Source organism: Platalea leucorodia (genome assembly GCF_965183815.1).
Source record: "Platalea leucorodia genome assembly, chromosome: 3".
NCBI lineage: Eukaryota > Metazoa > Chordata > Aves > Pelecaniformes > Threskiornithidae > Platalea > Platalea leucorodia.
In genome coordinates, this window is record NC_138825.1 from 97,996,010 (window position 1) to 98,011,450 (window position 15,441).

The 15,441-nt window shown below is 36.7% G+C and overlaps 1 protein-coding gene across 1 annotated transcript in view; it reads left to right on the forward strand.

Moving 5' to 3' along the window:
• The window catches only part of EYS (eyes shut homolog), a gene marked incomplete at its 5' end in the record, with an annotated part of 904,266 nt that overhangs the window by 236,419 nt on the left and 652,406 nt on the right, over positions 1–15,441 (forward strand). Inside the window, one exon of the mRNA XM_082305491.1 lies at positions 9,323–9,445. Coding sequence (XP_082161617.1) covers positions 9,323–9,445 — 123 coding nt within the window. The remainder of the gene's footprint in view (positions 1–9,322; positions 9,446–15,441) is intronic.

Genomic DNA, 15,441 nt, shown 5'->3' on the forward strand with positions numbered 1-15,441 from the left:
TCTTTGTCTTTGGCATTTTCTCTATTCTGAGGGAAGCAGACACTCTTCTTTTCAATCTTTATTTAAAGAAATCTAAGAAGAGATCTCAGCTGCCTAGTCTTTGGAGGTAAACTGAGCTCTGCATCTTCTTGTGAGCCATATGGAAGTGGTGGTACAGAATACCTTTGTAGGGAAGAAAATTGTCAATCACAGTTTAACAGGATTGCTTCCCAAACTAGGGCTTCTCAGAAAGTGAGACATTTTTTCCCCTGTGATTTGTGTGGGTCTCTTGTTAGTGTGAAAAAACTCTTTTTCTTTTCTTTTCTTTTTTTTTTTTTTCTGAGATGTAATGCCACGTTGTAGGAAAACATTGTAAGGTCTTCAATACCTTTTCTTTTTTCTTCCATTATTGAGCACTTCTAATAAGTTGGTATATCTAGTTCTTTTTCTTTTAGTTGGGTGACCCCCCCCTTTGTTGGACACAGGATAAAAGATGGCTACTGCTACTGTGAAAGATGAGAAATTATCAGAACAGTAGTGTTCTCTCATCTTTTCCATACAGAATTGTTCAAAGAGGCCAAATAATGAAGATTCTTTATCATAAGAAATAAAAGTGATGGTAACTTGACATTTTGGTGGCTAACAACAACAGCTAACATACTGAAGAATTTTCTTTATATCTCACCATGTTAAAGGAATATCTCTTTTCATTACAGCTTTGTTTCCCATCCCTCCTCTTTTGCTTTGTGACTGCAGGAAATTCTTACCTTCCTCTTAGCAGGAAAGAAAAGCAGCAAGAAGCTGTGGTAATAACAATTGTTAGTTAATAATTCATAATATTTATCTTAAAGAGAATAAGTGGCAAAAGTGTCTTTTTTCCTCATTTCAAGTGTACCATATGGAAAATTACTAAGGTTTAGGCCAAACTTCATAGAAAATGCAGAAGGAAATGCAAAAGATACTAAACATATACGTGCTAAAGAAATAGTGCTTTATTCTACCTATCAATGAATATAATAAAACAAGAAATACTTGAGAAATCAGGTATTGGATAACTGTTCGTTATCAGTCCCCTGAGAAAAGATTTTTTAAATTATTTCTGAGAAACCTGTATATCTATAAAAGGAGTGAATAAAGGTTCCCATCTGCCTTTAACAATCTAACTTCTTGAACATTTATTCTATCATTGGAAGCTGGCAGGAGTTCTCGTGTTAGAACTCCTCCTGAATATCTGATTGTGCATCTGCAGAGCAATCAGATACAAATAACAAAACCTTGAAGTTATCTATTTCTTGCCTCAGAAAGAAACAACTTTCACATTATTACTTTGAGAAAGGCTCTGGTCTCAGAGTTTTGCAGTTTCTGCGGTGCCAACTTGATGTTGTAGCAAAACTTAAAATACTAAATTTTAGGATGTCATGATTGGTACTACATGTGCCTCCAAACTCACTCCTCTGGACTTTTAAATTAGGAACTCTGATGAGCCCTGTGAAACAGCTAATAACTTCCCTGGAAATCTGATATGTTCTTCAAAGCTCCGAGTTTACAATGCATTAAAGAAATAATTCTATATTAATTAAAGAAAAACTAAACCTGTGATAAATCATGTATGTAGTCTGCTAGAATTTATAATAAAGGATTTATATTAATTAATTTTGCCTCTCAGCTTTTAATTTTCATGATGTTTAATCTCATAATATACTGGCAAATGATTGCTTGTGTTTAAAATATGAAGAATCATTTTACATGTCTTCACTCACGAGGAAGTTAGGTCACGTAAAACATTTTAAAACTAATTCATTTTGTCATGTTTTCCATTGGAAGTTTGAAACCACAGCACCCATCTAGTAATTTGTGAATCGAGTCTAATTTTACAATTTTTTAAAAATTTTTTTTCATGGCAAAATTCTCCGTTTACAGAACTGAATGTAAAATATGCAGGCTGAGTACTTGAGTACATTCCCATCATTGCACAGGTAAAATTGCTATCAGCTACCACTTTACATCTTGAGGGTTTTTATTTACATTCTCACTATAGAGCTCGTCCCAAAGTACTGTTCTGATGATAAAATCATAAGGAATAAACAAATAGGCAGTTCTGCATTTGGATATGTTGTGGAACAGTTATATTAAAGGACATTGGCGTTAAACTTATTAGTTTATAAGACTTTCAAAATGTCTTTTCAACAGCACTTAATCTCATTCTTCTTTTATTATTTTCCACTTTCTTTCGACATGAGGCTGTCAGCTGACACAAATCAGAATAGGCAAGTTGCCTACTCTGAATTCCCAAGTGGAAGAGAGTCAGATTGGTTAGGACTAGCCTTGGAAGTAAATGTGACAATGTGTGTCTATGAGAACATGGTATCTTTGAACCAGGTATATAGCAAACCGTGTTATCACAGCATAGAGCTCAGCCTCTGTTCTACCCCTTGCTTAGACACTTCATGTAAGCAGCTGTCCCATTAAGAGGTGTGAGCTGCTGTAGCTATGCTGTGTGCCATCCATATCAGGTCTAGTAAGTTCAAAGCTAGTTCAAAACCATAGTCAGACTGTTTTGAACAGGCTATAGCTCTTTTACCAAATTACCCCAGCTGAAACATACACAAGCTCTTCTGTAGCTACTTTTTTTTTTAAAAATAGAGGATCTTCAGAAAAGAAAATGCAATTTCAGAGTTGTTACTGTTCATGTAATGACCTGTTTGTGGCCTGTAATCCTAAGCAATCTGAGGAACTTTCCTAAGCAATCTTCAGTTTTGTAGAAACTAGACACATTGGTCACCTGCTGACTGTTGTGTTTCTTTCCAGCTAGTACTCATTACTAGAAGGGGTTTGGAGACATACACTTCCTAACATTAGTGCTTACACATGCAATCACTTGACACTACAAATGAACTGGGATATTTTGTTCTTTTGAGGTTTTTTATTTTTATTTCCTTTACAATGGCCAGTGATAGTGGCCAAGTGTTAAAACGGGAACTATCTCGGCAATTAGATCATGAAACATATTGCATATAATTCCCAATTTTAGCAGTTTAAACAAGTTTAAGTTTGTGATATGCAAAGCTCTATTTCTGGAAGAATACAAATTTGTTACAATAAATAACATAAAATAAAAAAAAAAAAGTAGGTCAATATGGAATATGCAAAAAATAACTCTTCAAAATTACCAATTATGCAATCATAAGTTGGACAATGACTAGCAAAGCCTCAGTTCAACAAAAATGTTCTGTGTTTTAGAAGACCATAAAACAAACATTAGTCAATGGGATCATAATAAAAATACTTCAGATTACACATTTGTATATATTTACAAATAAATACATTTACAATGTATTATTTACAAATAATACATTTGTTGGACTCTTTCAAGCAGTGAGAATTTGCAATTATCTTTGGGTTTTGAGTGATATTATCTCACAAAGATATCTAAGAATCTACAATGGAAGAATATACATGGGTGTAAAGACTATACCTATGCAGGAATAAACTGCACAAATAAAAAATGTAAAACTGTTTAGATTGCAGTTCTGCAGAGGGCAATTTGGGAGCTATAGGCGATTTGAGCTAGACATGATTCACAAACATCACAAAGTTGTAAAAATATAACAAATATTGTTCTGAGAAGCGTAATACGTGAGGATACACTACACATTACAGCCTGACTTAAAATACTGTATTATACATGAGTACAGGAACAGAAAAAACAGGAACTTGACTCATCAGAGATCTAATGAAAAACACCTGTGAGGAAATGTGGAAGAAATTGTTTGCTTGGGGTTTTTTTAAGCAACAGACGACTGAGTGGAAACATCAGTCATGGTATGTACATAAAAAAATCAAGATATGTAAAAATCTACAAACAGAAGGGAAATAAGTTTTTTTCCACATCCCTTGCAAATAAGCCAGAAGGGTTAACTGAGGTAAGGAAGTCTAATTCAAAGAAAACCTGCAGGAATAGTGAAGACAGAGGCTACTGGCCCATAGGGACAGTGGACCCTGTCCCCAGGAAAACTTAACCAAAGATCAATTTGGTTAAATCTCTATGAGTTATTTTCTTCTTGAGCTAAGGATGGTCTACGGTAACAAGGTCAACATCATAACACACAGGGACAGCAAGCATGATGGCATCCAGGAGATAGATCAAAGAGAGAGGCAGAAACATCATGTTACGTTGGTTCTTGGTTCTGTAGGGGGTGTCACGCATGGGTTTTGACCCTAGGATCCTGTTTGAGGAATGAGACTGCTGGGAAGATACAGGTTTATCTGAAAGAGCAGCTAAGGACATCTTTGCCAACAGACCTGTTAGTGAGGAGGGCATTAAAACGGTGACCAGCACTTTTCGTTCTGGAACCTTGAGTATTTTATGGTCCAAACATTCATGTTACAAGTGTCTACACTGGTAGCCCCTGCAGTTTGGCAGTCTATATCTCATAGTACCTTGTTGTAGGTTTTTCATCTTCAAGAAAGATAACTAGGCTGGCAATTTTGATATTGAAACAAGGTATGTAAGGTGGGCTTGGTGTGAGAAAGCTCACCTACTCTCAACTGAAATGAACTGGACATAGATGTGTATTTGAGCCTGCTGCATGAAGGATTATTGCAATATTTAGCTTGCTCCCATGCTGTGTTCCTCCTGGTAGCACAGCTGCATCCAAATATTTCACATCTTAGTTTACTTTTGATCTTGAATATGGGCTTAAAGGCTACATTTAAAATATCATATAAAATGGAATCAACAGCAAAGATATATATCACTAAAGATAACCAATTAATGAGGAAACTTGATTAGTAGTGAAAGCTAAATTAGACAAATTTAGTTCAGGACTTGAATGCTGTATAATAATTTTATGATACTTCCACTTTCTAGAAAATGAAGTCTGTTATCAAATATCCAAGTGGTGGGAAAATAAAGCTCACTGGAACTTAGGACAAGTGGGGACATCCTAGGTTATTGAGGCCAGTTCCACAACGCAACAGAGTGACAAAAAACTAACCTGGAAGGGACAGTGTGGAGTTCCCTGGTTTGACCTTAACAATGCTTCAACCTGAACAGCACTGCTTGTTTTCCTTTTATTACATCTACGAGTGGAAACAGTGTTTCACTTCAGGAAGAAAGCCTTGGGGAAAAAAGCGTTCTTAACAAAAAATCTATTCCCTGGATGATATTTTTATCATTAATGTTTACTAATGTATCCTCTCAAAAAGTAAGGACTAATCATATTTTCAAATATAACAGCATGGCTAGCAAAGCTGCTAAATTATAACATCTGTGAAATGAACACAGGAATTACAGTTTACCTCATATTAATCGCCATGATTTGTATCCTCTACCATCAATATATCAACTACTACAGATTATCTACATTTTCTTTGATAGTTAGGTAGAATCATGGGAAATATATGATACCAAACAATCCAGAATAAATAGTGATGATTTTGTGGTGCCTTCCAAAAAAGTTCAGTCTAAGACATGACTGAAAAGGAGATTCTTTGAAACCATGTCTGATATCTGATGTCTGTTGTATTCTGTGCAGTTTGTGCTCTGTATCTTATGTGAGAACTCAACTGTATATTAGAATTCATAAATAAATTCTGCAAGAAAGAGGGAAAAGAGATCACACATTGATCACACTGGGACAGTCCATTATTTATCTGCATTTGTTGTTATTTTCCTGACACAAATATCAACTCTATACAAATTATTTTTTCTAGCATTCATAAATGCATCATAACTTGACATTTCATGATGATTCTGAAGGCTTTTGAATTTGTTTTCTAAATGAGATAAGGTTGAGGGACTTTAAACATGGTATAAAAATAGGAAAGAAAGATGTAAAATTATCTGTCTTTCCTAACATATACAATTATTTTGTTTTATTGATTTTTTTTTTTATTTGGTAGTTTTAAAAATAATTTTCTAAGAAAATAAAAAAATTGGTAATTTTTTTGCTTTACATAAATAAACATCTCTTTAATAGTGTGGCATGCTTTCATTATACATTTTTCGCAGTTCATGTCCTGGGAACCTAATACAAAAAAGAATGCTTTTTCTCCATTCGAATCATTACTCTAAGGTACATGGAAATAAACTGAACAGAAGAAAAGAAAAACATTCAACAAGGACAATTTCATTTAATATATGCTTTTTTTTTTTTAATTTTAGTAACAATGAAGATATGATGTATTTTGTTCTTCCAATCAAACTGAATGTGTTAATGGTTGTGCAAAGATTAGTGGTGATATTTGGAATTACCATAGAACAAAGCTATAGATGTATGGTGGGTTGACCTTGGCTGGCTGTCAGACCCCCACCCAGCCACTTTCTGACTCTGCTTTCTCATCAGCATGGGGGGAGAAGATAAAAAAGCCTACACATTGAGATAAAGACAGCATCCTGGTTTCAGCTGGGATAAAGTTAATTTTCTTCCTGGTAGCTGGTGTAGTGCTGCGTTTTGGATTTAGGATGAGAATAATGTTGATAAAACACTGATGTTTTAGCTGTTGCTAAGCAGTGCTTACACTGGTCAAGGACTTTTCAGCTTCCCATGCTCTGCCAGGTGCACAAGAAGCTGGGAGGGGGCACAGCCAGGACAGCTGACCCAGACTGGCTAGTGTAAGCACTACTTAGCAACAACTAAAACATCAGTGTGTTATCATCAACATTATTCTTGTACTAAATCCAAACCACAGCACTACGCCAGCTACTAGGAAGAAAATTAACTCTATCCCAGCCGAAACCAGGACACTACTTTCCTTTTAGCAACATAAACAGCATTCTCATCTATTGTAATTAAGCTGTGCACTTTACACGTGCTGAAGACCTGACTCGTATGGCATGTGTTTTGTTACACCTCAATGTATTTGTACTCTGTATTTTTTTACTGCTACTTTCCACAGTAGATAGCACCAGACAATGGATGAGAGATAACTGATGTACTGTCTCTTATATTAACACAGGAAAATTCAAAAAAAGATATCATAAAAATACTAAAGTTACTCTAACACATGCAAAATACTTGAAAATCTGTGTATTGTTTGCATATTGCTATGAATGTCTTCTTACTTTCTGGAAGTACTTCCTACTCCATTTATTGCTTTATTCAAGCAATAAAGACATGTATTTCTAATATTGAATAAGAAATGAGTGAAATTTAATTTTTGTAAATAAAATACAGAAGCTCTGACTTCCAGATTCCTTTTTCAGGGGAATATGGATCCTTACACCTCTTGGTTTTAACTACAGAACAACATTTGGAATAAAAGTTTCATGCTAATAGCACACATAAAGATGAAGAAAATCAAAGCTTATCTTGCTTCCTTTGCAGGTTTTTCAGGTCAGTACTGTGAAATAGAAATGAATGAGTGTGATTCAGCTCCCTGCTTGAATGGTGCTGTCTGTCAGGATGATGTCAACAGCTATGATTGTTTTTGCCCTGAAGGTAAGTTGTTCAAAATAATTTATTTTTATTATCTTTGACAATTTTCAAAATTGCCTGCAGTCTGCAAACATCTTCTTGACAGTCTTCAAAACTATTGTTAAAATTTCCTTTCTATGAAAGTTATTCATTCTTTTCTGAAGTCTCATTTGCATTTTTGTCCACCCAGGCACCCAATAAAACATGCATGCTCATAAAGAATGGAGACAGATATACTTGTAAGTGCTACTTTTTTCAGACAAAAGCTCATGATTTTAGCAAAGTCTGAAGGAGTGGAGAAAACACAAATGTGCAGTATGTGAAATCCACAGAAAATGTCATCAATAAACTCACAAAGAAAATATTTTATCCTGATGTACTAACTTGCAGCTTTGTGACAGAGCATAGCAAGCAAATTACAATGGCCATAATAATGACTGTAATATATCTTCAGTACAAAAATCTATTAAAACTTTCACAGACAAAAATAATGTGATTTCCAGAGCTTCTGGTCTGTTTCTTTAAAAATGCATATCGCTCAGTGTTATCAGAAGTGTATGAACAAATTAGTTGTTTCAAGAAAAAAGTATTTAAAGGAAAAACTAAAATGCTTTAAAACATTTGAAATCACAGTGTCATTCTGAGATACTTTCACAAATGGGTTTCTTCTGAATATTTATACGGTTTTTTAAAATTGGATTTTTAGTTAAAAATAAAGTCAAGGTTGTGATTTATAACCTGGTACTTTGTTTCTGCATTTTAAGCTTTCTTATACTTGTTTGATTTTAATCTTCAAATAGTACTATTTTGTAAGTACTGACTGATGGTGAGTTGATTGTAAGCTATGAAGCTTACAATATTTCGGGTATTTATATATCAATGCAAGCATTCTAGTGGTGATGATAAGTTCAGAACCTCATCACAAAAGATGAAATTGCTACAAATAATTCTCATAAGTACAGCCTCTGTCATTAGTTAGTTTAAATTAGAAGCCAAAACAGATATTGGAAGGCAGCTTAAAATTAAGCTTGGAAAAGATCATTCTGCTGTTTAGTCTGCTTGACCAGCTTATAGAAAAATAAAACTTGGCATCCATATTGATAATTTTGTAGCTTCCTTGTTACCTGTGAGACATGGGTCTGATTAAACTCTAAATGCAAATGAGAACTGTTACTGTATACATTATTAATGAACTAAGGGTAATTCTAAAGTTTTATGACTTAAGGATCAGTGGAAATTGGTTCCATGGTCAGTTTGAGAAATTATGGGAATATGCCTTGCACTGAGGGTGCTGATAGCTTAGCATTAGTCATGGTCTTCCTGCAGCCATGGCCTGTGACAGCACTAATGATAGTCATTTTGTAGCATGACCATGAATTAGAATACATTTACAAGAGCGTAAAATGTCAGATATTGGAGTGGAGATTCTCCAGCAATTTCAAGTACAAAAAAACAGTTGGGCTTCTGAGTTTGCTAAAAGTCACTATGACACAAGAAACAAATAGAGAAAAAGGAGAGAACTAACTATTTGAGAGCTGATATTTAAAACTATAATTAGATGTCCAAATCCCAGCATCACTTATCTTCGTCTGCAATGTTCCCAAAATGGCAGAAGATATATAGATTCTTAAGTCTCTGCTAAAAAAAATGTTCAACTAGATTAATGAAAACACTGAATCCTAAATTTATTCTTTCAATTATTAGCTCCTTTTAAAGTATATTTGATGGCAAAATGTATTTTCCTATTAATGACAGAGCAGAAAAAGCTTTTAGAAAGATCTTTCAATAAGACTTCAAGATATTTTTTTTACAAGAGTAAATTGAAAACAATCTGGTTTTTTAGAAGGGACCCAAATACATGCTTTATAAAAGAAGGCATAGATATAGCTGAATAATACATAGCTCTTTGTTTTTTTCCAACCAAGGATTTGAAGGCCTGAACTGTGAAATCAACTTTGATGAGTGCACTTATGGCTTCTGTAAAAGCAATTCAACTTGTTTAGACCTGGTTGCAGACTATAGTTGTGTTTGTCCTCCAGGATTCACTGGTAAGATTTATTTTAACTCTGGAAAATACATTATATAGTTAAACTTTTTATTTCCTTTTCTGAAATTAAAACAAACTCTTTTTAATTGCATTTTGTTCAGTGTTTTAGCATTAATGAAAATAAATTCAACTCAGTTCTCTGTTCTATTGATAATCTGCTTTAATTTCCCTACTAATATGATAAAAATTGAAAGCAGTGTGTATGCTGTTTGATTAATTGATGGAAAACAAAACTGTATTTTGTCTAGAAAAAAAAGTGTTCAAAAAACACCTAATCTATGAAAAGTAGGTGAGCAACGATAGCTACAGCTGGTGCTGTTTGTCTTCAGAAGATCGTATCACAGCCATACTTGATTGAGACAGAAATGAGAATACAATTTTAACAAGAGGACACTTTGTTCTCTTCAAGAAAGATACCATCAGATCCTTATGATAAATAGGTTTTCAATTGCTCAATTATTTGTGCGTCTAACATGTTTAAGAAAATATAGCTCTTGCATCAGGAGCAGCCTTCACGGCCCTACTTTCTGCCAGAAGCAGCTAACAGGATCATGGGAAAATCAATAAAACTGTCTCAAAAAATATGCCATCTTAACAACTAATATGCTGTGATGTCAGGGACTGGAACACACTGACTTTGAGCTGCTGATTTCAGAGAGGCAAATACAGCAGCATTAGTCATAAGCAGTAACAAGAAGACAAGCAGTGGCAGTCTCAGAAATCATACACAGTTAGTGTGTGCTGTAATAAAAAAGCCAAACAGATAGGTACAGAGAGCTCAAAATCTGTGCTGACCAATGGAAAGGAAAGAAAAAAATGAGAGAGATCTATTATGGAGAAATGAAAGGTTAAAGAAGCAAGTAGAGCAGTGAAGGATAAGGAGGCAAAATTAAGTTACAAGTAAATAGAGCATTTCAGGTTGATAGTAACACCAGTGACATCCAGTTTAGGAGCACTTCATACATATTTTGTCAATGGTTAAAAATAGGCAGATGGGACATAAGGAATGTAAGATGATACACAGAGATTTAGAATCTGTGAAAGTGATAATAGTTGCAGTTCCCACAGATGTCTGTGATTTTGCTTGATTCGTGCCAACATATTCTAATATTATTCAGCATTACACAACTGAGATGTGCTCTATTTCCTACAGGATCATATTCTCCTTTTCTTCTTTCTTTGATAACTGGCTTTGCTGTCATGAGTTTGCATAGTATATGCCTATTTTGTGTCAATCATGAAAATAATGGAGCTGATTACAAAGTATTTGTTCATATAAGTAGAAGCATTTTTAATGCAATAATTTTAAAAGAAGGAGCTTTAAAAACTCTTACTGCTATACTGTAAGGATCAAAAGGGAAAACATCTAACTTTTCTGTAGTAGGTTGCAGTCAGTTTCAACTAGGGAATGCAGGAAAAGCTGTTCCTTTGAAAACACAGCTACACTACTTTGCAATATTATGGAGTCCATGTTACAGAACCAGAACTATAAACTAATGTGTGGGTGTCACCAAGGCAGCCTGGAACAGGGTATGTTCTCCTTAGGAGGAACACTTTATACTAGATTCATACCGATGCAAACAGTTTGCCAATAACATATCTGTTCATCCCAAGACAAAAAGGAGTCAAGATCTGTCAACAGTAAAACAGTTACCAGTGAGTTATGGGCAGATTTTAATGGATACCTCGAGGCCTATGTTGAAGTCATAGAAGTTCACATGACTGCATACTGGCCGCTATGAAAAGGCTCTAGTTTCTCCTGGATTTCCTGTATGAGAAAATTCATCATGAATGTGCTGTTGATCTCACTTCATATTGGCTTTTTTTGTGACACAGGGCAGCTCCCACAAGAAAACAAATTAGCCAGTCTACTGACTGGAATTGGAAGTGGGGATAACGATCCTCCTGACTACACTGAATATTTTCTTCTGTGCTCATGCTATTTGTATAATAAATGCACAGTCAGCCACTGTGGATGTCATTAGGTCTGCTGTCTCCACAGGCCTGCCAACAACTGCTTCAGCCTCCCTAGAAAGAGTCTTTGAAGCAAAATACTGAATATTTGAGCTTCTATCTTCTAAGAAAAGCAAACAGTGGTAAAAGAATGTTCCATGTCCTGAGTTCTAGGACTGATGTAAATGGCCCAAGAAGATATTGCCATAACAACAGTGATACACTCAAAACCTTTTTAAGGGCAAAAGGAAACATAGTGTATATATAGGATTTTTTTGTTTATCCATTTAATATTTAAGCAATGTAGAAATCCATATTACATAATGAATGTAGAAAAGCGCCATTAAAAGCACAGTCAAAATTGTTATACCAGAAAACTTATTAACATCTACCCATTTTCTTTGGTGTTGTGTTCAACGTTCCAGCATCCCTCGGGGTCCTACAGGTGCCAGTTTCAGTCTTCTCAGGAAGGAGTGGGGGAGTTTAGGCCTTAGTCATCAGCATCTTGAGCCCTTTCGCAAGAGAAAGATGATGTTCATGGTAGGGACTTCTTCCTCCTTAGTCAGGGGTCCAGTTAGGGTTATTTATATACACTTTCTCATCCAGCCTGTATCCTTCTCCTGTACTGCCAGCTGCAGCCTGGCAGTGGCCGCCAGCACCCCCAGACCCAGTCACACAAAGGGCTATGGTTTCTCTGGCAGTGACAGGCAGGGAATGTCACCCCCTTCCCAGCGGGGCCACCCCCAGAGCTGAAGCTGGAGCAGGGGAGGCAGCAGTCACTGGGCCAGGTGCAGGGGTTAAACCAGCGACACCCAGCTCAGGCCATGGCAAGGTCAGCACACAGCCAGGCCTCCCCCTGCTGACGGCAGAAATCTTATTTGCTGGGCTACAACAGTACCTCTGACTATATGGAGGCACAAGTTAGAAAGTTCATCAACAGATCTGCTAACTCCGTGTCGATTACATCTGAAATTTTTCTGATGAGTCTTCATCAAGGAAGTGAAATTTGAAAAAGTCCAGTAAATGTATAGGGCTGATTTCTTCTTTTCAATGCTTTCAAATGCATTTTTGTTTTCCTAGCACGTTAAAAGGCATTTCCAAAGAAAGTTTAGCTTTAGCATCTGAACTGATCAGGTACAAAAACTGTCTTAGGCCTAGCTGTTTGCTTGTCTTGCCATTTACTAGCGCCATGCCAGGCGGCATCACGCCAGTTTGGTGTTGCATGCCTTGTGCATGAACGCTCTGCTGGAAGGGCAGCGTTGGATGGGAAGGAGACAGCTGCCTGTTCGAATGGCCTTGGCTGTGGTTCTCCACAAACGGTGGAGTCCTCCCCAGCCTGAGGAGCTTGTTCCTTCCCTGGGACCAGAGCCGGGAAGAGGGAGCAGGCCTGGATGGAGGGAGCAGCTCACTGCTGCTGAGGAAAGCCAGCAGGACAGGAATACCCAAAGCAACTGAGCGAGTCCTGAGAGGAGCAGGGAGTCTTCTTGTAGCTTCTGCTCCCTCGTGCAGATTTTATTGTTAAAAGGGTGAGCACCTGAGTGCTGACAGCTTTGCAATCTGCTGCATGGAGTTTCCGTTACTCTGAGCAAGATAGGCAGACCGAGAGAAGCAGCTCCTGAGAAAGACAAAGACGACTTTCCCTCTCTATTAAACCAAAGCTTGCTCTCAAACACCCTCTTGTGGGAGTCAGCATGCACAGGATTACCGTAACTATCCCATAGTAAAGAGCTACCGGACAAATGGACAGATGGCGGCACTGCCACCTCCTTCCCTCACAATGTTTTGTTTGATTTTGTCAGTTAGAGCGGGTTTAAGAACAACTGGAAGTTAACATAGGTAAAGGCAATCCAGGTCTGTTAACCTGGATTTTGAGGCAAGCCTCAAAAATTAGAGAAAGACTTGCTCAGCACACCCACAGTAGTTAATTCTGGGCTTTATCCAAACCTGAAGAAGGTGAAGTAGGGAATTTTAATATTGAACAGTAGGAACGTTTAGTACCTTAAGTAGTAAGACACTTTGAATCAAAGCATCAATCAGGTGGGCTGGTATGGAATTCACCAGTGATACAGAAGGAGGAGGCATTTTTGTGAGGTGTTGGTTACTGATCATTTTCATTATTTGGGTGGATTTCCTCTGGTAGTGTAAGTGCCTGGAACCCAAGAATTTTGTAAGTCAGTCAGTGTTCTGGGATGAGAAGGCATGTTTTTTTCATCTCAAATAAGTGATGGGATTATATTTTGTCCATTGTAAACCCTTTGCCTATTTTAAATTTTAGAAGAGATTATTAATTAAATGGATTTCAAAATTGTGCACGTGCCTGAGTGCAGAAGTGATCCCTATGCTAGTCAGGTGACACCAGTGAACACTGGGTAGAAAAAACATGATTCCAAATTGATTTTTACTTTAGCACTTAACACGGAATTTTATTGTAATTTATATGCATGAGATTCTTAATCTGAATTCCTCACTTATATCATGGTCCATATGAATTCTCTATGTGTAACATTATCCTTGTTTTAGGCTTTGCCTGTGCCTCATTCATGTTTATTATTATCATGAGGCAGTATGAATCAACAGTCAAAATCTACCATCAGTCACATGTTGACTTAAATAAGCCTTTAGGCTTTACACAGCACACTAAAAAAAATTGCAAGCCTTTTAATATGCTTTCTGAAGATCAAATCTATGTAATTTCCTCTGGCATGTGTCGTAATATGAGCTTTCAGAATCCTGTAGTACATATTGAGGCTAAACAAGCGGTCCCTGCAACAGTGACCATTTGAAAACCAAAATTATGAAAGGATGTGCAGTGTCTTCTAGTTCAACTCACTCCATCACAAGGCAAAAGGTGATACCTTTTTTTTTTTGCTTTCAAATATCTTTCCTTGTAGGTTCTTTTTCTAAGGCTTTCTAAGCTTTGTTTTCAGTAAGCCTGCAAAAGCTGTTCTATTTTAGGCAGCTTTTGGCTGACCCAGATGGTTTTAGTTAATGTCAGGACCACCGCACAATTTAAAATCATTGAGTCACTCCATCCTCCATTTCATGCTAATGATGTCCAGTCCTGTCCTCAACAATTCAAAGGAAAGAACTGGCCTGAGAAATCTATTGGTGCTTACCCATCTTTAGAGACAGTCACAGATGCTCAGTCTCGCTTGCATCTCATGCATCAAATTATTGTTCCTCATCAATGGCCCTTACAGAAGCAGCCCAAAAGCCAGGTATTCTTTCTCTGATGTCCCCTAATGACCAAGTTTGTATAAACAACATGCATGTATCTAATCGTCAGTCAAAGCGCTAAGGTTTTTCAAACCAACCGAAGACCTGGAAGCTGAAGAGTTAAGAGGGCAGGATGGTTCCCCCGGCTCCTGGCCAGCAGAGCTCTGACTCATAGCGGGCCCATGGTGGCATGAGAGTGAAAGGCTGCCTGCCTTTCCCCCTGCTCAGCTGGGAGAGTGCCGATGGGCTGCTGCTTTTCAGAAACACTCCAGAAGGCTGGCTGTTGAGGGCAGGCTTCCCACAGTTGGGCATGCAAACTTAACGTGCTGGAAAATAAACACTGTTTATGCATACATGGAAATGTATTCAGTATGTATTATGGTTATTAGAGAATGTTTATCATCACGTCTAATGTGTAAATGTACCTGCTTCCCCTGGAAGGAATTCAGGTTAGAACACTGAGTGGAAAAAAAAAAAAAACATCAGTAGAGTGCAGAGAAGTCTGTTTAAGTTTCATCATGCTGGAAATTACATTACATAAAAAATTTTATAAACTAATACATAAAAACTATTGAATTGCATGAAAGAAAAACAAATCAACTATAGTTCAGTAGCAATGTTTTTTCCAGTCATGTAAAAAATAAGGAAAGTCTCTTTTTTTTTGTGAGAAATCAAACAGCACATTTCTCCAATAGTTTTCCAGTAACACAGTTGACTTTTTTCCTTCTTCACTCTTTGGCCTTTTTCCTTGTCTTGATTTTTGCTTTTTTTTTCTTTTTTTTTTTACACCTTTCTTTTTCTCAGTTCTGCAACTCCCTATAACTACTG